The sequence below is a fragment of the Mya arenaria genome, chromosome 9 (assembly GCF_026914265.1).
Source record: "Mya arenaria isolate MELC-2E11 chromosome 9, ASM2691426v1".
NCBI classification, from domain to species: Eukaryota; Metazoa; Mollusca; class Bivalvia; order Myida; family Myidae; genus Mya; species Mya arenaria.
The window spans coordinates 59,885,923-59,909,355 of NC_069130.1; the positions used below are offsets into that span (position 1 = coordinate 59,885,923).

General features: G+C 34.4%; 2 protein-coding genes across 2 annotated transcripts in view; both read right to left on the reverse strand.

The window, feature by feature from the left end:
• The window catches only part of LOC128203450 (polycystic kidney disease protein 1-like 2), a 30,637-nt gene extending 23,914 nt beyond the window's left edge, over window positions 1-6,723 (reverse strand). Inside the window, exons 1-6 of the mRNA XM_052904866.1 lie at window positions 6,692-6,723; window positions 6,176-6,325; window positions 3,927-4,029; window positions 2,976-3,073; window positions 1,617-1,751; window positions 445-705 (exon numbers count right to left, since the gene is read on the reverse strand). Of these exons, the coding sequence (XP_052760826.1) occupies window positions 445-705; window positions 1,617-1,751; window positions 2,976-3,073; window positions 3,927-4,029; window positions 6,176-6,313 (735 nt within the window). The 5' untranslated portion in view covers window positions 6,314-6,325; window positions 6,692-6,723. The remainder of the gene's footprint in view (window positions 1-444; window positions 706-1,616; window positions 1,752-2,975; window positions 3,074-3,926; window positions 4,030-6,175; window positions 6,326-6,691) is intronic.
• An 8,066-nt stretch (window positions 6,724-14,789) lies between these two features.
• LOC128246229 (uncharacterized) lies at window positions 14,790-21,813 on the reverse strand. Its single transcript, XM_052964422.1, has 5 exons — window positions 21,648-21,813; window positions 21,073-21,155; window positions 18,453-18,563; window positions 15,145-15,303; window positions 14,790-14,852 (listed from the first exon to the last, which is right to left on the reverse strand). The coding sequence occupies exons 1-5, from the start codon at window positions 21,811-21,813 to the stop codon at window positions 14,790-14,792; spliced, it is 582 nt and encodes a 193-aa protein (XP_052820382.1).
• Between the last annotated feature and the right edge of the window lie 1,620 nt (window positions 21,814-23,433).

Sequence of the window (23,433 nt, forward strand, 5' to 3'; positions counted from 1 at the left end):
AGGGAGATTGTATTAGACTCCTGTATTTCTTTTCAGATTCGGATTTTGAGAGTCCAATATCGAGTGAAATCAAAATCTACAAGAATCCACGAAATACGAAATTCCCGATCAAAAGGCAGTACTACAATCAATTATCCTTTCATGAAGAAATACTAATTTAAATAACTTAATAGACACATGATTTCATGATGTTTGTTTTATGAAGTCCTTTTCACATCGCGCAATGTGACACTTGTTATAACGTACCGATAGCTGAGTGAAATACGGCTTAATTGCACTGGAGTGGAATAAGAACTACCGCATTTTGCGATGTTTTGCGTGTGGAGTGATGATGGGTATATAGATATAACGTTTTCAATGACAACATATATTTGTTTGCAGTACCGCTCCCAGTTAAGGGCATATACTGGTATAATCATGTTTTGAATGCAATATTCGACTTACAGACACTGAAACATCTTCTCCAGCAATATCCTCAATTGATCGTATTTCACCACTACTGTTGGCAATTGCTTCAAATAACCCGGGTATTTTGAAGGCGGAAGTTTTTGTAGAAGTCGTACTGTTGGCTATATTCTCGGCAGTGTTTTTAGTCAGTAATTGTTCCGTTTTTGTGCTTTTTGTGTTGCTGCATGTTTTGCAGAGCTTCATCTCGTCTTGGATTTTCTGAGCAAGGTTAACTGCCATGGTTGCAGCTTGTTTGACCTGAAATTGATAAATAAATCTTATTTAAGTTAACAAAATTATGTACGAAATCATAGGCATATTACTGTCAATAAACGTAGTCTAACGGACGAAGAAAAATACTGATTCAAGGTTGAACCATTTTTGTTTTGAACAAATAAACGACAATCTTTAACGCCAATCATTAATAACATGAATTGGTATTGTACACTGTCTCAGCTCATCTTCTCTTTCTTTTTTTGAGCAAGCTAAACTGCACTACTTGCAACGAATTTGTCCTGATAAGGAATCACATGCTTTACCAATATGGAACAAGTGTGAGGAAATAAACTAATGGACCAGTGAACTCGTGTTTCAATGACAGTTCCAAGTAGTTTTGTAATCATCTATTAATAAAGCTATTTGATGCGTATGATGTGTGTCTTAGTACCTAACATTCCTTGATAAACATACCTAGTTTTTTATATAGTACATACGCACTGTGTTGTTTGTGGCGTTTTGTGCTGTTGTTCCATGTTTCTTGTTTGTAATATTTTGGTTTTGTGTACTATGTCTTTGGCGTTTATCATGTGCCATTAAACGGGGTTCATGTTTAAACTTTTGGCTAATGAGCTTGTTCCTGTAGTTTTTCTAAATAGGCTACACATTTTGATTCTTTACTACTTTGTTTGTCCCTGCAGTTTACATTGTAGTATTTATTAATTAAATGGTGTACAAAATGATATTTATGAGTATATTAAAGTCAGAGTACGACCTATTTAACGTTTGTTCGTAATGTATTTATACTCTGGATAGGTGCATAATTTTACATTTCGTAATGATATTTATATGAAATACTATAGAACCAAGCTCAGTAGCCAAAAGTTTTAACATTAACCCCGTTTAATGGCACAGGGTAAACGCCAAAGACATAGAATCATAAATATTCTTACACTTTCTTTATGAGCTCCCGTTTTATACTTCAGTTTCTTCTGCATTCGGATATACAACCAGGCCCTCTCGTCATCGCTAAGGCTTGTGGCAGTCACGTTAATTCCGTCCCCGATAACATCTAACATGTTTGATATCTAGATACATGGTAATACATTACTATATGTGAGACAAATCAGTATTCTATAGTGTGTGCTAGATACAGATGCTTTAAATTATGTCTGCAATCTTGAACACAGCGTTTAACTTTTCAGTATAAAAAATGGACACAGAGTTTCCAACATATAGTAACAATTCCTTATAGCTGTAAGTGCGGAATGTATTTTTATGGCGTTTGATAATGTCATCTGGAACTTAAGTTACAATCTTTAAGTCCATTACAAGGTCCTTATACCGTGTCTGACATTAGCGGCTGGTCTACCACTATGGCCTCTCGCCAATATTAATACATCATTTTTTACATGTAGAAAATTTCTGTTAAGGTCATCATTTATAACCATCTACTAAATGGTCAAAATGCCATAGCATTTATTTTCATAAGAGCTTCCTTATGGTTTCCGGCAAGTTTCAATTGGACATTCTGAGAACAGATAGAACAGTAAATCGTTTTAGAATATGTTTAGGATGGCTCGAAGATTTAAATAATAATTAGTGAGGTTCAAGCTCTTTAGGTAAATTCATTGTGCACAGGGGGCTATTGAAGATCTAAAGACTTCCAGAAAAAAGGTTTAACTACTGTGTTTAAAAAGTTATGTCAGAAGGGCTTATCCTAGCTAAATTGTACGTCACTAAAACTCTTCATTTGACAAGCCCCTTTTGTGGCGTTAGCCAACAAATTAGTTTAATCATTGTCATACGAGGTCGACAGTACCACATGACGCCATTTAACCAAACAATGGGGATTAGGGAACGCTTTCTGAATGGTCCACTGCAATGTGATGTCTATTTCGGTGTATAAAAAAAGCTTATTTGGAACCTGTTTATTAGTCAGTCACTCGGTCAGTCCGCCTCAACTTAACTTATGATTCTAGAAAATTCTGAAAATGTGCTTAAAATGGTTAAAATCTGAGAGTTTGTAAATGGCTTTAAATCTTGGGGTCTGTGGACCGAGTTTGAGGCATGCTGCTTCTAGTTAAGATCTGAGTGTTTACTTTGCTCCAGTGCAAGGATGCTACACTGCAAATTTTAGACTCGGTAATTTACACATGCAACTGTGCTTAACATTTAATTGCAATCTCCGAAATCCGGATGCAATATTGATTCTTCTTTATGTGCACATAAAATTAATGTCTAATTCGCATACAATCATTATAAAATTATAAAGGCTGTTGCTTTTAATATGTGAAACATGTGAACAATACCTGATCTCTCCCGGTGTAAATATTATCGACCGGTCGTACTTGTTTCAAATCGTCTGGAACCACAGAATTGACCACTGACTGCATCATGTAATATATCTCTGTGGTGTAGAAAGGTAATATGTTTGCTTATCATATTTTGGGAAAAGGGCCGTAACTGATGCTGGAAAAAACTCCTTGCATTATCACTTTGCATGACTATATATATGAACGTAACAGTTTTTTTGTACTGTTTCCGTTTCCCTGTTGTTTTCGTCATCATATATTGTGTAAATGTATCGTCATGCAAAACAAAATTTTAAAAAATCCGTTCTGAAAGTTATTTTAATAAATTATATAAGCTTGATTTGGAGAAAATAATTAATAATTGTAGGCATCGAAGGCACACTGGACTGACTGGGTATCAAGTAGTAGATTACCTTTGATCGCGATTGTGTTCGTTATAAAATAACGTCACTAATATTTAATAATTTGAATTTAATGGTAAATTAAATATTTTGATTTGGTTTTTAATTCAAGATCTTGCTGTTTCGGGGGGCAATACGAATATTAAACCTTTGCGAAATTAAATCAACCTTCAGTTGTGATGCAGAATATTGTGTATTTGGGCTAGTTAAGTCAAGACCTGGATAATTACTAATACAATACTGTACATTACTAATTTCTAAACAACATTTTACCATGGTCATCTGATATGTTGTGTAACGATGCTCATGTATGATTTTATCATGATACAAAGTTTGTGTAAAATCAAAAATATATGTATAGTAAAGTATTAATGATATGAGTTTTCTCTCAACAATAAGTACCAGATAATGTATAGGAAGAATACATTTGCTTTAATATTGCGATGATATTTTTTAGAAATTAGGAATAGATTACCTTTGCGTGTAGTTTATTTTAAAACTAGCATTATGGTTCATAAGTATTTCCAAAAAGGTAAAGTTATATTACCACCAGTGGATGTTTCAATCAGCGTAGATAAATCTTTTGTAGAATTGTCTTGAAATTCCAATGCTTCCAAGCCGAATTTTTCCGTCAGGAAGATCAAATCGACCTAAGGAGACAACAAGTTAGATTTGAGAATCAGAGCAAGGGCACCACAATAAGTCTGTGTTTTCGCAGTGGGAAACAATTAAATACTAAATAAGCAAGAATTAAATGTACGAACCATTCGATATGTTAACTGTATTTATTTACGTTCAGCTATTGATATTAACTTTTAATCAATCAAATTGTGTATGAAGTATACTCCCCTACTCTTGTGAATATGTCAAAGTTACTAACAGTGTTGCCAGATTATTCCCAATGCTATGAAATTCCGAGACCAAGAAAACCCTAACATAAGCTGCTTCCTGAACTTACTTACTTGAAGTGTACATATGTTACATATGTAGTTATAGTATATGATATGTCTAGATATATTATGCTAAATAGTTCAAGGCGCATTATCGTGTTTTGTATATTTTTAAACTTAGTATTATTCATTGCGTAATCATTGATATTATTGTGTATTTACGTTTGTGTAATTTTTTAAGTTTGGTTTATCAATCTTTAAGCATAATGTTAATTGTAAAAACTGTAAACCAAACCAATAAATGATAAAAGGATACAGATACTGGGAGATAACCGCGAACCCCATTAATATCATAATATGGCCATGTTACAAAATCGAATAATCCTTCTACCTATGATATTGTCACATTTACTAATTTTCAAAATATCGAGCATAGAATGATTGTAGAGTGTTTGTATTTCATTCTGCATAAAACCACGTTTTTTATAGGTTGATCAATCTTTTATCAAATTATTGTATTTGGGGAAAACTACACATGCCACAGAAAGCACGTCGTTGTCTCAATATTTTTAATGCCAACAAAATGCGTCAAACATAAGTAATAATTAAGTGTAGTATTGTTGCAAGACCCTACACGTAGAAGTAGCAAATACTCTACTAATATTATCACATTTTTCTCGTTCAATGTCACTTTATCGTACCGTTAAGCAAGCCTTACCTGCATGTTGACTCACTTCCTTAAGCAAGCCTCACCAACGCATTTTCTCGCTTTGTTAAGCAAGCTTAGCCTACGTAATGTCTCGCTTCGTTAATCAAGCTTAGCCTACGTATTGTCACGCTTCGTTAAGCAAGCTTATATTAGCCTACGCGTTATCAAAAGCTAACGTATTGTCTCATCTTCGTTAACCAAGCTTAGCCGACACATTGTCTCGCTTCGTTCAGCAAGCTTAGCCCACGTAGTGTCTCGCTTCGTTATGCAAGCTTAGCCTACGTAATGTCTCGCTTCGTTAAGCAAGCTTAAGTCAGCCTACGTAATGTCTCGCTTCGTTAAGCAACCTTAGCCCACGTAGTGTCTCGCTTCGTTAATCAAGCTTAGCTTACGTGGTGTCTCGCATCGTTAAGCAAGCTTAGCCCATGTAATGTCTCGCTTCGTTAAGCAAGCTTAAGTTAGCCTACGTAATGTCTCGCTTCGTTAAGCAAGCTTAGCCCACGTAGTGTCTCGCTTCGTTAAGCAAGCTTAGCCCACGTAGTGACTCACTTCGTTAAGAAAGCTTAGCTTACGTAGTGTCTCGCTTCGTTAAGCAAGCTTAGCCTACGAAGCGTCTCACTTCGTTAAACAAGCTTAGCCTACGTAGTGTCTCGCTTCGTTAAGCAAGTTTGGCCTTCGTAGTGTCTCGCTTCGTTAAGCAAGCTTAGCATACGTATTGTCTCGCTTCGTTAAGCAAGCTTAGCCTAAGTAGTGTCTCACTTCGTTAAGCAAGCTTAGCCCACGTAGTGTCGCACTTCGTTAAGCAAGCTTAGCTTACGTAGTGTCTTGCTTCGTTAAGCAAGCTTAGCCCACGTAGTGTCTCGCTTCGTTAAGCAAGCTTAGCCAACGTAGTGTCTCGCTTCGTTAAGCAAGCTTAGCCTACGTTATGGTCTCGCTTCGTTAAGCAAGCTTATCCCACGTAATGTGTCGCTTCGTTTAGCAAGCTTAGCCCACGTAGTGTCTCGCTTCGTTAAGCAAGCTTAGCCCACGTAGTGTCTCGCTTCGTTAAGCAAGCTCAGTCTACGTTGTGTCTCGCTTTGTTAAGCAAGCTTGCCTACGTAGTGTCTCACTTCGTTAAACAAGCTTAGTCTACGTAGTGTCTCGCTTCGTTAAGCAATCTTAGTCTATGTATTTTCTCGTATCGTTAAACAAGCTCACCTTTGTATCATCTCCAATGTACTGACTCTTTGCCGCGATATTGTTGTAACCGTTCGATACGAGTTCTGATAAATATTTGTCTCCCTTTCTACGTATGAAAACGTCATTTTCAACCACTGCCTTTAAAGTGGAAGCCATTTTATACGTCACCTAAGATGAAATGTTCATGTAGTTAAATAAAGCAAGTTTATGTTAATGCTGTATGGGAATTAAATTTGAAACGTTCAATCAGTTTATAAATGATTGGACTAATTTTACTTTAAAATCTAGAGCAATCATAGTAAAAGCATAGTAGTATAGACTACCCAGCGTGCTGTCTGTGTAGAGGAAGTTAATTTTAGCTTATATCGCACAATGATTTCACCAGAAACCTTACCTTTAACAATAAACACAAATATTCAAACTCATATTGAACAAATTACATTGTTGTGTACTAGTTTGCATTAATACATTTATAAGACAAGTTTTGTGCTTATTTGAAAACCGGAAATCACTTGTGTGTAACTTAATTCCTACCTCATGTATTGCCAAAGTAGCGGGATCAATAGTGTCATTGTTGGCATCGGCAATAACCTCATCAAGGGTACCAACATTCGTGTTGCCATCTTTGTTCAGATCTAGGATTGAACCTCCGGTGTTTAACACCCTTGGAACTGGTGGGCTCCAAACAGGTAGCTGAAATTATTGTCATAGGTCCAGTTGTACATATAGAACTAAAGGATACTTATTTATTACGCTAGTTCGTAATATCAAAGTTGCAATAAATATAATGTGTTATCTCTTTGACGCACTCATGTTATCAGTTCTTAACTATGGTTCTGAAATATGTGGTAGAAAGAGTCCACAAGAAGTTATCTAAATGGGTGTCGACTGTGAAGCAGTCTACCAATACTTTGGCCTTGTATGGAGAATTGGGCATGTTCCCTTTGTATCCTGGAAAGCATGTAGGAATTGGTATTTTATTTCCGCCTTAAATACCCAGTATATGCGGACCTGAGACGTTAATATATTCAGAGGTATTATAACAATCACACGAGTTTAGAAATATATTGTTTTAATGCAAAGTAATAACCAAACCATCCTAAGTAAGTTAGCGCTTTACTGTGATAAGTCCTATAACGTGGTTCTTTAATATAGTATAACTATTAGCTATGTTTTTCACCTGTTTCTTTTCTCAGTTCGCTCGAAGATACGACAATGATATATTCTATGTTTTCACTGTAGTGATCAAACTTAAGTGTGTAGTTTCTTAATACATACAGATAAAAAAAATATTGTTTTTTTCATAAATCAATATTATTCGCATACAGTTAGCCACAAAATTGTATGTAACACTTAGGATGAACCTTGTTGCTGTATTTATTTATAATTACATATCTTTATACCACCAACATCATTACGTTAGCATTATTATTATACCAAATATTGCCATTCTTGATATTGTATTCATATTCCAACAATATTTATGTTAAATATAATCAATCTATTAATATTATCCTATGTTATAATTGTCAAATGTCATGTTTTTGTATATATATATATATTGTTATGACAATGAGTTTTTTTATACTTAAGCCGAATAAAACTTCTGTTCTGTTCGGTATAATAAAGACAATTGTTAGCCAATGTAGCATTTAAAGCAGTTATTACAAATTAAATCTTTTGTTATGATACCAGCACACATTAGCAACGCCAACTCCAATTTCTAAAGCTAAATGTAAAGGCTTGGGAAGTGGAAGCCCACTCTAGAAACAAGACAATCAGAGTAAACAATAATACCTCAACAAGGTGCAGATTGCTGCAGACAGCCGATATAAGGGAGATAATCAGGTCACTCTTGCCCATATTCTGGAGTTGCGCTTCGTCAAAAGGGTACTTTACTTCCGTGTAGGCCTTGATCAGATCCGCACCAGCAGTGTTTGGAGTAACAGCAGAATAGTTGAATACTGGATTGGACTACAATGGGAGAAAATAACAACACGATTAAAGAATATTTTAATGACAAAAACATTATTCTTTTATAGTTAATAGCACAAAAAGAGTGAGTATGGTGCTTTAACGATACTCTCAAATCTACATGTATTGCAAACCGAAATTGAAACTTGGTCGAAAGTGAAAGAAGTCTACACTAAAAATAAAAACGAAACATTTTATGAATTTCTATACGATTCAAACATCTTTTATTTATTTTCCAAATAACGATATTTTGGCGCAATGTTAACAGGGGAATTTGAGGCAAAGTAGTTCTTATTGAAAACCAACATAAATGAAGACTTATATGTTTATATTTGTACGCAAAATATATCTTGTTGTTTTTTTATCCTAAAAGTCAAATGCATTAAATATAATAATGCGTAAAAAGTTTAAAGAAATATTTTGGCAATAGCCTTAATCTGCGCCTTTAGTGTAACCTAAACTGTGTATTGAATGGATCACCGGGTCAACAATTTTTTATAACAGAACATATTTTATAGTGTATACAAATTTCAAATGAACAAATAAATGAAATAATCCAACTAAAACGTACACCACTGAGGGTCATATGACACTATAGGGACCGGCCAGTCAGTCGTTAGCCGAGGTCCATTCACCTTCGGGGGCTGACTAGAGGGTCCTTATAATACCATATGGCCCGAAGTGGAGTGTAAATATTTCTCATATTTTACCGAATATTTAATATTACCATTCAACTTTTTAAAGCTCTTATGATGTGTTTTATTGAACAAAGCTAATAATGCTTACTTGCGACAATTTTTCGCCGTTGTTAAAATAACATGCCGCACTTACCATTTGTATGACGTCAACGGTCAATATTACAGTTTTGGCGAGGTCCGGACCCGCCAAAAATATGATATGGACCGGTGACGTCATAAAACTGGATTTTTATCAAAATACAGTGATATACGAGCGACTAAATATATACAAAGAAGGGACACATTCATGTAAGGTATAATATTCACACTTAGAGTTCAATTGTCTTCTACTCTGACCCTCCAAATCGGGAGGCATTGCTCCTCTACTGTGACAGAACTGATAATAATCCAATCCAGAAATAACTTTAAAAGTGGATGTCTGGTGACCCCATCCATAAACAGTCAAAACGCGCTATGTCCAACCCGGTTATCACGATGTTCTAAATAGTTTGGGTTTAGTGTGACATGTTTTGTAATTCGGTTATGTCAAATGTTCGCTATCTCGAAGTGTTTCCCGAGGTATCTTCGATTTTGACATATCGAGTTTTGACTGTAGGCAACATTTAAAAGGTTTTTGCTTCATGATTACTAAAATGTAAAATAAACGACCGAAGGTATTTTATACATGAATATATACACTTGCTTTCTTTTTATTAATAAATAAATCAAACGTAACTTACTTATTTTTGCAATCATTAAATGTCACCAATCCTGATTTGTTTTGCCATTTTAGTTTCCCTCCTTTTAAACTCCTTCAAATGGAACCAAAACAATATGTCGTCACCAGACATAAAATATATTTGTGGGCCGAATTTCTTAAAATCGCAATGAAAATACGTGCTCTTACAATGATTGTTATTTCGACTGGAATAAAGTTGTTATGTAGATCGGTGACTTCTACCGTAAGAGTCGTTTCGAACGTTGGCGGTGCTCCAACTTTCAGTATGACGTGCGACCGAATAGCACCTATCAGTAAATAGAAAAGAAAGATCTTGAAAAACACATTTGCATACGTGTCAGACAAGCATACTTGTCATATAGTTACTGTTAACAAAACATAGATAATCATACGATCTTACTTAAAAATATCATGAATATAAATAATATAGCTTCAGCGGCGTACTTGTTAAAAATCAATATGGACTATTTCCAGGGTATTATGAAACGATGATAGAGTTTAAAAGGTAAATCTGAACGCAATGTGTGTGTGACATTTCTTACGTGTGTTTAATATCGGCTCAATCGGTACCAGAGCATTTTCTGTTGTCTGTCTCACGACGAAATTTAAAAGTGGATTGCTGTCTGCTCCTTTGGTTTTTCGTTCGTCGTTGCCATACCAATTTTCGCACGTGAGCGTCACCCAATCGCGTGCAGAAACAACTTTTGAAAATGAGGAATTTTACTTAAGGTTAATTCATTATGACATTCAACACCATGATTTAGGCCCTTTTTTATTTAATAACACTTAGAACCATTTTGCATGCACCCCTCGAACTGATTTCTGTGAATATTAAAATTATAATATAAGTTTATTTAACAACTTTTTTAAATGACCTATTTGTGCAACTCATGTGTTTATGTTATAATATTGATATTGGTGTAGGTTGTGTGTGTTGGTCTGCGGTTTTCCTTATTATCTTCGGTCTACGAACTTAAATATAATAGGTCAAGACCAAGATGGTTAACAGACGCAAAAACAATTTGTCTTTTATAAATGAGGTCAAACCACTATGTATGAATCTACCGCGGAAAATGCTACCAGTACTGTATAAGACTCGAGCGTGTTTCAAGTGATGTTCTTATTCAACCCAAAAATAGAAATAATTAAGACAATGAGATTTGAGAAAATAAGGTTTGTATGGTGGCATATTACTGCCGTAAGATAACCTGAAAGCGTTAACCAGTTATAATGTTACTTATCAAGTGAAATTCGCCAATCGTAACTAGATAAACAGTTACTTCTAAAAGCCCAAAATGCATTTATATATAAGTGGTAACACGAATCTTACCTAGTTAACCAGTTTTCTTGTTACTTATCAAGTGTAATTCGCGAGCCATAACTAGTTAACCTGTTGTTATGTTACTTATCAAGTGTAATTCGCGAGCCATAACTAGTTAACCTGTTGTTATGTTACTTATCAAGTGTAATTCGCGAGCCATAACTAGTTAACCAGTTGTCATGTTACTTATCAAGTGTAATTCGCGAGCCATAACTAGTTAACCTGTTAATTTTCTACAGCTAAATAAAGATAGCAGGTGGCAGTTCTGGGCATTTTCAAACCAGTTTTTAGTCATATGATATTTATCTTACCGAAAGAGTCTGTCGAATATTAGCTAGATAGCTGGATAATATTTGCTAATATCAAGTGGTTAACACGCAACAACTGGCGAACGTCTACAGGTTATCTTACGGCAGTTATATGTCACCATGTCAGGTATATTTCAAGCCTACATGTTAGCAAAATAACTAGTTACTTATTCAAATTGCAATTCAACAAATGTCTGCGTTTTGAGCTGCTCTTAAAAGGGCACACTATAGGTTGTAGCATGAAGATTTTGTTTCAATGCATGTTTATGTTTTAACTCAGTTGATTGAAATGATCAAAACAAAACAAAGCATACAATTTGAGTACATATAACATATATAACTAAGTTCTGTTGTGTATATGGCATTTTAACAACGTTAATACCGAACTATTTACATTCTTTTTTTAAGCGCGCATAGAAACATTATACATAAATGAGAAAAACTTCAACAAGGTGTACAACGGCAACACAATTATATAAGACGGAATAAATAAAAATGCAGTATCAGTATAACTCTCCCTCGAACGCTTGCGTACCTGCAGAACTGTCAAGTATACACGTCCCGGCATAAGGAAGAAAATTCACGGTTCGAATAAACTCCGCAACAGTCGTAGCAAACCCTCCACCACTTACCGACAGCTGTATCTTGTAATGATTACCCTCAACAAATCCATTCACTTCGAGAGCACTTGAACTGACACCTTAAAGAAAAAATGCATGTTAAGTGTTACGTCATTCATAAACTATATGAAGAGTATTTCGTCATTTATAATATATATGTTGGTATTACGTCATCCATTAAATACATAAAGAGTATTACGTCATCCATAAAATAGATGTAGAGTATTACGTCATCCGTAAAATATATGAAAAGGATAACGTCATTCATTAAATATATGAAGAGGACTACGTCATTCATAAAAAATGCATGTAGAGTATTAAGCCATTCATAAAAATAACTTTAGATTATTACGTCATTCATGTAGAAAATTACGTCATTCATTAAACTATACTCATCGTATTACGTCATTCATAAAACTACACATTTAGATTATTACTTCTATCTAATATATTCTGCTCTTGTATCCAGTAAAAACTGCAACAAAACCGTTTATATCAAAGGATCTAAAACTGAACCGTTCTTTAAATTACAAAGTAGAATGTATAGTTTACAAACAGTAACAGAGTAATAAGGCAAAACTTACCGAATTAAAGATATACATAAAAAATGTACAACTTTGATAACGTTTATGTTTACACTATATTTTATTCTAAAATTTATATTGCAATTATACATTCTACAGTTTTTAATTCATGTTTCAATTCGCAAAATGTGTTGTTTTATCTTAAATAGAGATTTATAACATAGCTCTTTCTGCTTGTAAAATCTACTTTTATTTGTCTAGAGATTTTGAAGAGTACTTTGTTCAATAGGTTTAAAAACGAAAATATTTATAATGCAATGCGCATATTCAAAGATGATAATCAAACGTCGTATAAAGTGTCTCTCATAATTTCATAGAGAGCTAACATAATTTTAAATTAACTAATCTCGTTATGTTTGCAAAAAAAATATTTCTTATCCAGCAAGATTTTATGAGCTGTACACAACGATATCAGATTTAGATGTAAGTTTTTTCGTGCAATTGTTTAATCTGGTGTCAAGTCCTGTTAGAATCAACTGTATTACTCGCCTGACTCGTTTTCAGGCACTGAACATTCGTAGATCCATCGGATATTTCACATAACACATTAAAGATATTCTCATTTCTTAATTATATTGAATACGATAAAGCATACCCGTCAATGATGACACTGTTACGGAGAGTAACCAGCTTGAAATGCCAGTCAAAGGATTGGTGTAGTATTCATATATCCTCCAAAAATACGTCAAAGTAAGGGGATCAATGGCCGGATCTATAACTGCATTCAGCTCTACACGGTCGTAATTAATCTTCCGCTCTCGTCCATATTGGCAGTTGTATACACACCTTGAATGTAAAAAGGTAGATATTAAGACAATCATTTTGACCATCACTTAAGTATGTAATGATTTGCCGATTAAGGAGCGGTCACTTGCCTCAACTATTGATTATTTTTAAATAAGGAACAGTCACTATGCATGCATATCGACTAGCATTTCAATATGTAGTGCTTTGCAGCATGCTGACTAGTCATTATGCACACACCCTGACCATCATTTGAATGTTTAACGCTTATCACTGTGGTAAAGTACAATGCATATCTAGATCGTTGACGTATAATAATACGTGTTCATATATAAATGGCGATCGGTGAGTCAATAAGAAAAATGAAAGAAACATTAGCACTGAATGCACAGATAGTATTATTATACCCCACTTCTATAGAACATATAGAAAAAAAACGCCAAAGCAATATTTTAGACTATCACCCCGCACTTTCACCATCTGCCGCACTGTTACCCTCTGACGTCATGAAATTGACAATACGCTATTTTTAATGAAAATTATAATTAATAAAACTGGCATTTCAACCCTTTAAAGACACTTATTATTAAACATTTACAATTGGCAATACGCTACGAATACGGGATTTACTGATATTTCTTTACTGCAATTTTGAATCATCTGAGCTTTGTTTACCAGCCGACAATTGTAGCCAAAATAACAGCAAGATTTGCAGCTGTCAGTGAAAATGAAATAATTGACGTTAGAAACATCAAATGATTCAGATAATACACGGAGGATTGTGCGTATGGGTGTTGCCCGAGTTCGAGAATATCTCGGCGATCTATTGTTCAGAAATTAAATTAAATAATCAAGATTTTTTTTCTCTTAATTTACATGTGAATTTTAATCGAATACTTTTTTGTTCGGTATAATAAAATAAATATTGACTGCCTTCGCCTCGGTCGACAGTATTTAACTCAGGTTGGCGATATGTACTGTCACCCTCATTGCAGGCAATATTTATATAATAAACAATTCTTTAAGGAGATCGGATGTAATGAATGTAAGAATGGCGTTTACTTAGTCCAAGTACAATGAATGGGTTGGCATTTTACGTTTAATGTTGAATACTTTATTCTAAAGGCATTAACCGTTTTTCATGACACGCTGCTCCTAAAACGTACTCCTTTAATCTCGATTAGCTAATTATATTGTAACTTTTAAATGTCACTAATATCGCTTTGTACACATACTAACATAGTAATATTTATATTAATAAAGAGATCGCTTACTCTATACTCAAAGGTAAAGCACTTGTGGTGAACTGCAGGAACTGCAATGCAGAGGAGTGTCTATCACCGCGCACAAGGGTAAACATTACACACGCAAGCGTACCCGCAGGAAACATAGAACTGTCTACTTCTAATCCATAATCAGTTCCATTTGATACCTCGTGATCCGTGTGTCCAGAAGGGAAACTATAATAAGGCGCCTTTGCTTGAAACGTGCTTAAAACAGCGTCGGTCGGTGCAACGGGAAAATATGCAAATGACCAAAATGCCTCTAATGGAATTGATGTTATCGACGTCATATTTGATATGAGATCTTGTGACATGGTAGCGTCTAAAGTCACAACGTCCCCATGAGGAACGGTCAAATACTCTCCGCCGTTGATGTGTGCAACTAGTTCCGGCAGATACACTCGAATGGCCATGCAATCGGTAGTCCAGGATGCATCTCCATAGTCTGGAAATGCCACATCCAGACATACCAAGTACTCACCTGGCTCCACAATATCCGGATCAATGTTTAAAATGGAGGTTCCCGGTTGATTGAAGTCGTAAAACTGAGTGAATTGTTTTCCAGTTATATGTGTAATGGTCCAACTGATATTGGATTTGCAAGCTGAATCAGTGTATTCAATGTAACTGTTTATCTGGAAAAATATATATGTACATCAGACGTTTTGCTCATTTCAAGTACTACTCATAGCAAGTGTGTATGTTTTCCTGTAAGTAAATTGTTTAGTTATACTTACCAATATAGCTTCGTGGGCAAAAAACTTCATCGGCGTCGAGAACGATCCAAAAAAATCATCCAGGAAATCGCTTGTTCTTACGCAATCGGATCTGGTATTTGGACAAGTTTCTTTTCCGAGATCTGACTCGCAATCCAGGGTTATAAAATAAATGCCTATCTGTAAATGGCAAAACAAATACCACGCATTATACTCATTCTGAGAAACATTTGAAATAATAAAGAATGAAAAAATGACATCAAACACCTGACATTCATACCAATGGAATAGTTATGTTGCATGTTAAGGGAAAGTTTTATTGAAGTTTGGCTCACAAGAGTCAGGAAGAAAAATGACTGTGGGTTAATATCGGTACACCAACCGTTACCTTGGAAAACGTTACCTAGGAAAACGACAGATAAAATTACCAAGTACATTCCATTCTCAGTCGATAATTAAATGAAAGTAATGGCTATGACAACTTTCATACAAATATAATTAAGGTAATATATTGCTTATAAATTAATTATGCCATTCGGAACTGATATATGTGAATTGAAGTGCAAATATCCTTTATTTAACAGTCTTGATTCTAGATGATTAAACTGTGATTTTAATATTGAGTTAAAAGTTTAGCGCACTGAATAAGTAAAGTGTTGATAACAAAAATATGAGATAAAAATTGTAGATGCCGTCAAATTGTGCAACATACGAATCGTTTTTTAAAAACGGGTCGATAAGTGTGTTTTTTCATGTATTATATCCTATTCATACATTCGACTTTATCCACTGTGTTTGACACAGAATGCTTTATACTCATTCATTTCTTCAATTAACTGTAAACGACAAACGTACAGTGCGTGTCAATCACATGTAGACAAAACTTTATAAAAAATTAAAAACGGGCAAAAGAAGATGTGATTTATGAGTTGCCCATACCCAAAAAAACTTGTTCTGGAGACTAGTTATTTGAATCATTCAACAGTTATTCAGAAATTTAGAAATAAAAATATTCGCCAATAAAAAGTGGTTCATTGCCTAGACAATTCTACAATGGACAGAATAACATTCGTCAATAACAATTCTTCACTCGATCCTAATGACCGTATAAATGTGGAGCTAGATAGTGAAATCACTCCTGCGGAGGTTGTTACCTAAGCGATTAAATCAATGAAACGCGCAAAGCCGGGTCAACAAGACGGACTTGTTAATGATTATTTTATTGAAGCAGGGGATATAGTGCAGCTTCGCATTAAATATTGGTCATTATATATATTATCAGTTTAAAAGAAGGGTTATGTAACCAACTTGATGAACTTAATGGCAAAACGATTTTACTAGCATTATAAATACTCGACTTATGAATGACTTAGTGCGATAAATATGAAACAGGACACCAAAGGGTTTAAACAACAAGATACTCCGAAGTTGACGCAATATTCAGTTTTAATTGTTTGATTGGACACCCGCTTAACAACGGTAAACGTGTCTGTGTGCCTTGGTTGATAAGAAACGAGTATGTTTTTACTTTATTAACCGCATGGTTTATGGTAAGAACTATATTGACTAGTTTTTCAGGACATATTATGATAAACTGATATTCGTTTCTCAATCATTAGAGTTATAAAAACTATAATAACGTTCAGCTTATGTGACGACAAACTAGCTTAGACAAGATTGTTCTTAGTTTCTTTGTTATAACAACTAGTTAAAGTATAATTTCAAAATAGTCCTTAATGTATTTCTATGTAAATAGAGTATTATCCCGTCATACCATGATTGCTTGAAAACATCGAGTACTCTTATCTTCAACTTCACAAGAAAGTTCTCCAAATTAACAATGTTTGGATTTAACCTTACATTTGAGGGACCATATATATCTAACAGAGAATTCACCTTATTGGTCCAAGTGTACGATTATCAAAACATCCTTCCATGTAACTATACAAATCTTTTCCGAATATGTTGTCAATAGGAATAGCTTTACATAAAACATATACCCCTAACACAGTAATTGACGTATAGAGTGTATTTACTTATTTCACCGTAAATCACCATGTTGGATGAACTCGTTTTAACACCAAATATAGATTTATAAAATTTAAGGTGAAACGCTCGATTTATTTCTTTCATGATAATCCCCATATCTGTGACCCGTGATTCAACGTTGCCAAAACAAAAGAGTCAAACAATTGACAAACAACGCTAGTCTGAAACTTATATATAAGTTCATTAAATGCCTTAAGAACTTTCCTTTCTAGGGATTCTTGGTTTAAAACAACATACTTCGGATAGTTAAAAATGTTCGAAGGTAGTTAAAATCTTTAACTGTTTCAAGGTATTTGTTTTCATATGTCCATTTCTCACTTGCCCTCTTAGGAAATACCATTATCTTTGTCTGTTCTATGTTAACTCATTAGACGAGATAGTAGACATTAATAACAAGTGGTCCACTGTTCATTATGTTGGATGGATAAACAGTTACCAATAACAATAAGTTATTGGTTCATTGCCGTTTTTAAAAGACAAATAATAACCATAAACAGCGAGGGATTCATTGCTAAAATTATTGGACAGAATATGTTTTTTCCGTCATTAAAATTTGTGGATTTTAGATAAGCTCATTGTCACGAAGAAAGACAGAGCATTACTTCATTCAGCGGTACATTGTATTTGACAGAGTATATTGACAACCAAATGGTTCATTGTTAAATATTTACACCTCAACTTCAATTCCTTAAATGAACTGCCTTTCGGCAATTGCGTTCATCAATCAACATCTCCGGATGTTCCATTATATTTTATATGCATTTTTGTTATAAGTGTTTAAATTTTACGTTTAAAAGTGATTTCAAGTGGTTGATCTTTTCCCGCGTTATTGTGACGTCATTTGAAAAAAATGTTTCCGGTTACAGTCGGGTCGTTCTATTTACAGAATGGGTAAGAAAGGATTAATGAATGGTTTTCTTAAATGAAATGAAGTATTTCTTCAACAATTCTTGAATGAAATAAGAAACTATTGGTGTAATATATAAGTAATGAATTTCGGGGTTGATGTCATTATCGGGGATATGAACGCAATTGGGATGGTAAACGCTTTGACCAGCCCAATTGCGTTCATACCCCGATAATGACATCAACCCCGCAATTCATTCCATAATTGTATATACCACCTTGAGTCAATATTGTTTAATACACACGTATGACTATAACTATATATTGTTTATAATGGTAATATACCTAATTCGCCATATACACAGGCATTGTAAGTATTAGCTTTTATCCTCAATATTCTTTTACAAACTTTTAACATTTTTACATGGACTTACTGTAAATTTATGTGACACAGTTGTGATGGGGTCCTTTATCTCCACGTTCTCGGTCGATAAATCATCCCAGTCCAGGTCACATTTTGGTTTGTCACCTTTTGTAAGCCCGCCCTGCCAGTAACAAGCAATTCTTAACCAACATGGTATGTAAGAAAAAGAACAACATAGATTTGCATACGTTATGACAAGATAGCTTTCCTTTAGCACAATGTGTCACCGGAAACCTTGCCATTCGCAGGGTTACGGACAAGGAAGTAACAGGAACCGAAGCGAACCATTGTCAAAAACAAAATGGCGTCACTTAAGTAAGTGTTGAAAATGTATGTATGATATGATTTCCTGTGGTGTATAGAGATTTATCAGTAATATCAGTAAAATAAATTCAATGGGCTAAGGCACAATTTAAACGACGTCATTTCTGAAATGACGTTACGTGTGCATACAAATTGGCGCGTAATTAAATGACTTTTAAATTCAATTTCAAGCATTTGATAAAAAGAACAATTGTTTGTTTCTGTGTAAGATAGCAATATATTTTACTTCGTGAACGCTAAAGTGAATATTTCACTCGTGGCTGCGCCACTCCTAAAATATAAGTTTTGGTGATCATTCGGTGAAATATATAGAATATCTCAAATTAATGTTTATTTTGTATCAAATTTATTAAACGAGTTCATTTATAACATAACTCATTAACGGTCTAAATCTAGGTCAAAGTTTCTTCAATACCCATCTCTTGTCATAGTGCGTTATATTTACATTGTGTGTTATTAGGATGCTTCATCCGCAGGAAAGAAAATAGCCCGACATAAAAACTTTTTATTAACAATAAAAAACATAAATCAGGTCTCATTTATCAACCAATTTTCAAAGGATTTACTTAAAAACAACAAGAATATATATTTAAATCAAGCAAATCAAAAAAAGAGCAATGTCATAACTGCGTGACGTCATTAGTAATCACGCGAGTGTGTACATGTCATTTGGCGGTTGAAGTTTAAAAAGAACATAAGTCAGCGTTACAGTCGTTTTCAATAGTCGAATTCGCTTTGTAGCTGTTCGATTACAGCATGGATGTTGATGGATGTGCACAAGGACATTACCTTCGTGAATTGGAGCACCATAAATGTTGTGAAATCCACCAGAAAAAGTGGGATTTGATGTGGAATCAGTGACTGTGACAGTGTGTGAACTTGAGCATTGCTGGAGAACTGCGTAGAATGAGCATTTTGCAAGGAAGTAGACTGGTATTTTGACTGGAGTACAAGACGCTGGAAATTTCCTTGTGTCGATTTGGATTTATGTGGCCATAGTTGTTAATAGATGCAATGTGTTTGTGTACCGATGTTTGCATAAATAATCTGGTTCGCAGGAACATTGCTATCATTCAATTTCTGGACGAGGTATTTTCTGGCGCTGTGATCAGGGAGGTGTTTGTTTGGATTAAGCCAAGCCTTCTTCACCATTCGTTTCTTCTTGGATTTGAGTTTGTTGACACCGACATGAATTCTCTTTTAAAACATCGTTTCTAATGTTTGTTTATCTTGTTTGACAGCGCGTATGAATACATTTTGTGTGATTTCTGTGATGCGGTTACCTTATTTACATAGTTATTACACTAGTTATATATGAAAATTATTGCATGGGGTTATATCTCTCCTGCGCCGTAAGTTATGTTATAAAATACGATCTTACACTGAAGATTATCCTCTATATAATAATATTGTAACTATATACTCGTAAATGCCACAAACTGGTATATCGGTGTAAACTATACACTTTTCATAATATTTGAGTGTAAACAAATGCATTTGTAAATGTCAGACAACGCCAACTATAGGCCCAGTATAGTCAAACAATAACACTATGTTTTGATACACAATGTACGGGCCCGAATGTCCGTGAACGACCGACAGATACGTGCAAAGACATACAGACATGTACATCATAAACAACACATACTCAATACCATATGCTAATATGTCAAGGTGTATGTGCATAGAAGCAAACGAATATATATAAAAAAAATAAAAAGCAAAAATATAAAAAAATACATAAAGAACCATCCTACAGTATATTACGATTCATCATATGTTTAACAATTAATATCAATGAAAAGGCAAACTAGTTATATTAAATTATGTCCCGATATTGTTAATATTCGATATATTTTTAAAAAGAATTCTTAACAAATAGACAAAGTCTTATAAGTTCCAATCTATATTTTGAGTGTAACAGATGTCTAACGACAAATAACTAAAAAAAGGAAAAACGCAAAACATTGAAATTCGCTTTCAATATCATCAAAATTTCAACACGGACAATATCTTTAGTCATTTTTGGCGTATCTACCAGTTTACATGCGAAGTAGATGTACAGACGTTCGTAATCTACAAAGGTATAATCTTAAACGTTTCGGCAAGATATCTAATACGATTTAAAGTCCAGGTAAATTCTTAATTTCTATAAACATCCAACACTGCTTTTCCACACAGAGACAACACATTCATCCGATTAGATTTATCAATTAATTATGTAATCCTATTTTATGGAAGGGTAACTTATTATTGCAGTAAACAAATATAATGTCAAAGAACAAATTTTGCGAACATTCAATTACCTGTAATTCGATGTTCATGTCGACAGTTAGGTCATCATTCGGATCGTTGGAAAAGGTCACCTTATAATGTTTGCAGTCATATCCTGTGAGACGAACAGAAATAAACAAGAATGAATATCAGGAACGAACATGCAATGATAAACTTCTCATTTTGCTACAAGTTTAAGGTTAAAACTGAACACATTTAGAGGTCTTTTTTATCAAAACTCTAAGGAGTCTCTAAATGTGTACGAAACCTCCTCCAGTGTTTCAATGCAAAATGACCCGATAAGTGCATGAACTCAGTGTATTTAGGCCTTTTCGATTCATTGATATCAGTAGTTGTATCTCATTGTGTGTATACCACGTGATCAATTACGTCATAAATGCTACGTCAGAAGGCAACATTTTGCTTCGAATGATAAGTTCTTACACATTTAGAGATAACATAGTTCTGTACAATTACTTGGAGTAAACATCTACCTTTTGAAACATTGTAAAAATGATGTATATATATAGCTCCGTTCCAGAAAGGATAACAACTAAATACGACATCATTTAATGACTTCCATCGATGTCAAAAACGCAATACTTACTATTAAGAATTAAAGAATCTGTATGTCCAAATCCATCAGCTCCAGGGATCACAGGGGTCGTAACGGTACTGTCCCTACTGAGCTGACTGCCGGAGTTCGTCAGGGTGAATGTGCCTCCGGCTTGCAAAGTAGTTTGTAATGAACAGTTAATGATTTTAAATGACATTTTTGTATGTTATGAGAACAGCGGCAATGCTGTATGAACACGTTAAGTGAGTGCGGGAATCACGTCCTTGATATTTTGATATGCGCTTATGACATCGGTATAACGTTACAATAATTATTTTTTCAAAATTGTTTATTCCCTGGAAATAAAAATGGAGATATTATATCATATTTCTTCTGTGGTTTATAGAGATTAATCAGTGAATCAGTGACTTAAAATTGATATTTCACTGGGTTTTTTTTCATTTGATATTTTTCATTGTTCAATTTTAGCTCGTTCTCAAGTATAAATGAAACTTAAGCGCACACAGGGCTGGGACACAATTTCAATGACGTCATTTCTAAAATGCTGTTACAATCGCATACAACCTAGCAAGCTTTTCTGAAAAAATACAATTGCAATTTAAATTTATATCTTTTTTGGGCAAATAATAAAAAGAGAACGTGTTTTTTTTCAGTGTAAGATCACCTATTATATTTCACCTCGTGAATTCCAAAATTATATGTTTCACTCGCCTACAGGTGTTGGTGCTCACTCGGTAAAATACGATCTTACACTTAAACGAACATTTATTCTTTATCAATTTATATCATCAGTCAATTGGAACATATTGTAAGTAGAGCTTTGTCGCAGTTATAGCTATAAGTATATATATATTTATATTATTGAAGGGACAAATAACGAGATGAAAATAAAGTTGTGACGGTTTCGCAAACACTATTGGGGCCAAGCAACATACGGACGCAGATAATACACATCGGAAAAAATGTGGGACATTTTTTAATTGGACAAAACTATATGGATCAAACGACATTTTAGGGCGTAAGTATTGATACGGATTCACTTGTTACTGACATAATACAGACAAGTTTCATATACGAATACAGAAAACAGAAACAGACACCCCGGTGCAACTGAACTAAAATATAATACACCCTCAAAATATGTACATGGTAAACTACAAAGATTGACGACAACATGGGGCATTAAGCTCAGTCTGCCTTGTTGTTTGTTCACATGGACAACATATGGACGACAGTGGGGCAGGTCATGTTAACAGTAAAGTCAATGAGGGAATGGTATCACTACCCATGCTAGTGTGCTGTGTGTACGTTATTGCCTCTTGTTCAGTGGCATTTTGGCCATGGCCATGTTCATCTAAACAGGATTTATACTTGAGCTTGTATCTGTAGTTTTCGTCGAAGTAACAGATCCTTACAATACAATCAGTGCGTTATAAATTATTAACATTGTAATTTATCTACATGATAGCTATGGAACGGTTGTTTCATCCATGCATTAGAAATTCAACCAACTTTTTCATCCAATGTGTACACGAAAACTGAGAAAACACTATCAAGCTTGGAAAAAATAATTACACGGAAACAAATGATGCAGCAAGCATGATCACTGAGGAAAAATCTTTCTTAAATTCGAATAATTCCCTATTTTTTGTTGCAATCCGTAGGAAAGAAAGAGAAAACAAGCATGTATTTGCTGAGCTTCCGTTTCACGTTTAGCTCCTACTATCAACCAGGTTCGGTTTGGAGAGGAGACCACCTCATATTGTCAAATCGGAAGTTTGAAGAAATTGCATTTTAAATAACAAAGACTTATTTT

Bases quoted from the DNA above. Each gene is read 5' to 3' on its own strand.
- LOC128246229 (XM_052964422.1), bottom strand. From the start codon at position 21,813: ATGTCATTTAAAATCATTAACTGTTCATTACAAACTACTTTGCAAGCC. The intron at 18,564-21,072 runs GTAATTGAATGT...TGTTACTGGCAG, and splicing joins ACATGAACATCGAATTACAG to GGCGGGCTTACAAAAGGTGA. The intron at 15,304-18,452 runs GTAAGTCCATGT...TGCCATTTACAG, and splicing joins CTGTGTCACATAAATTTACA to ATAGGCATTTATTTTATAAC.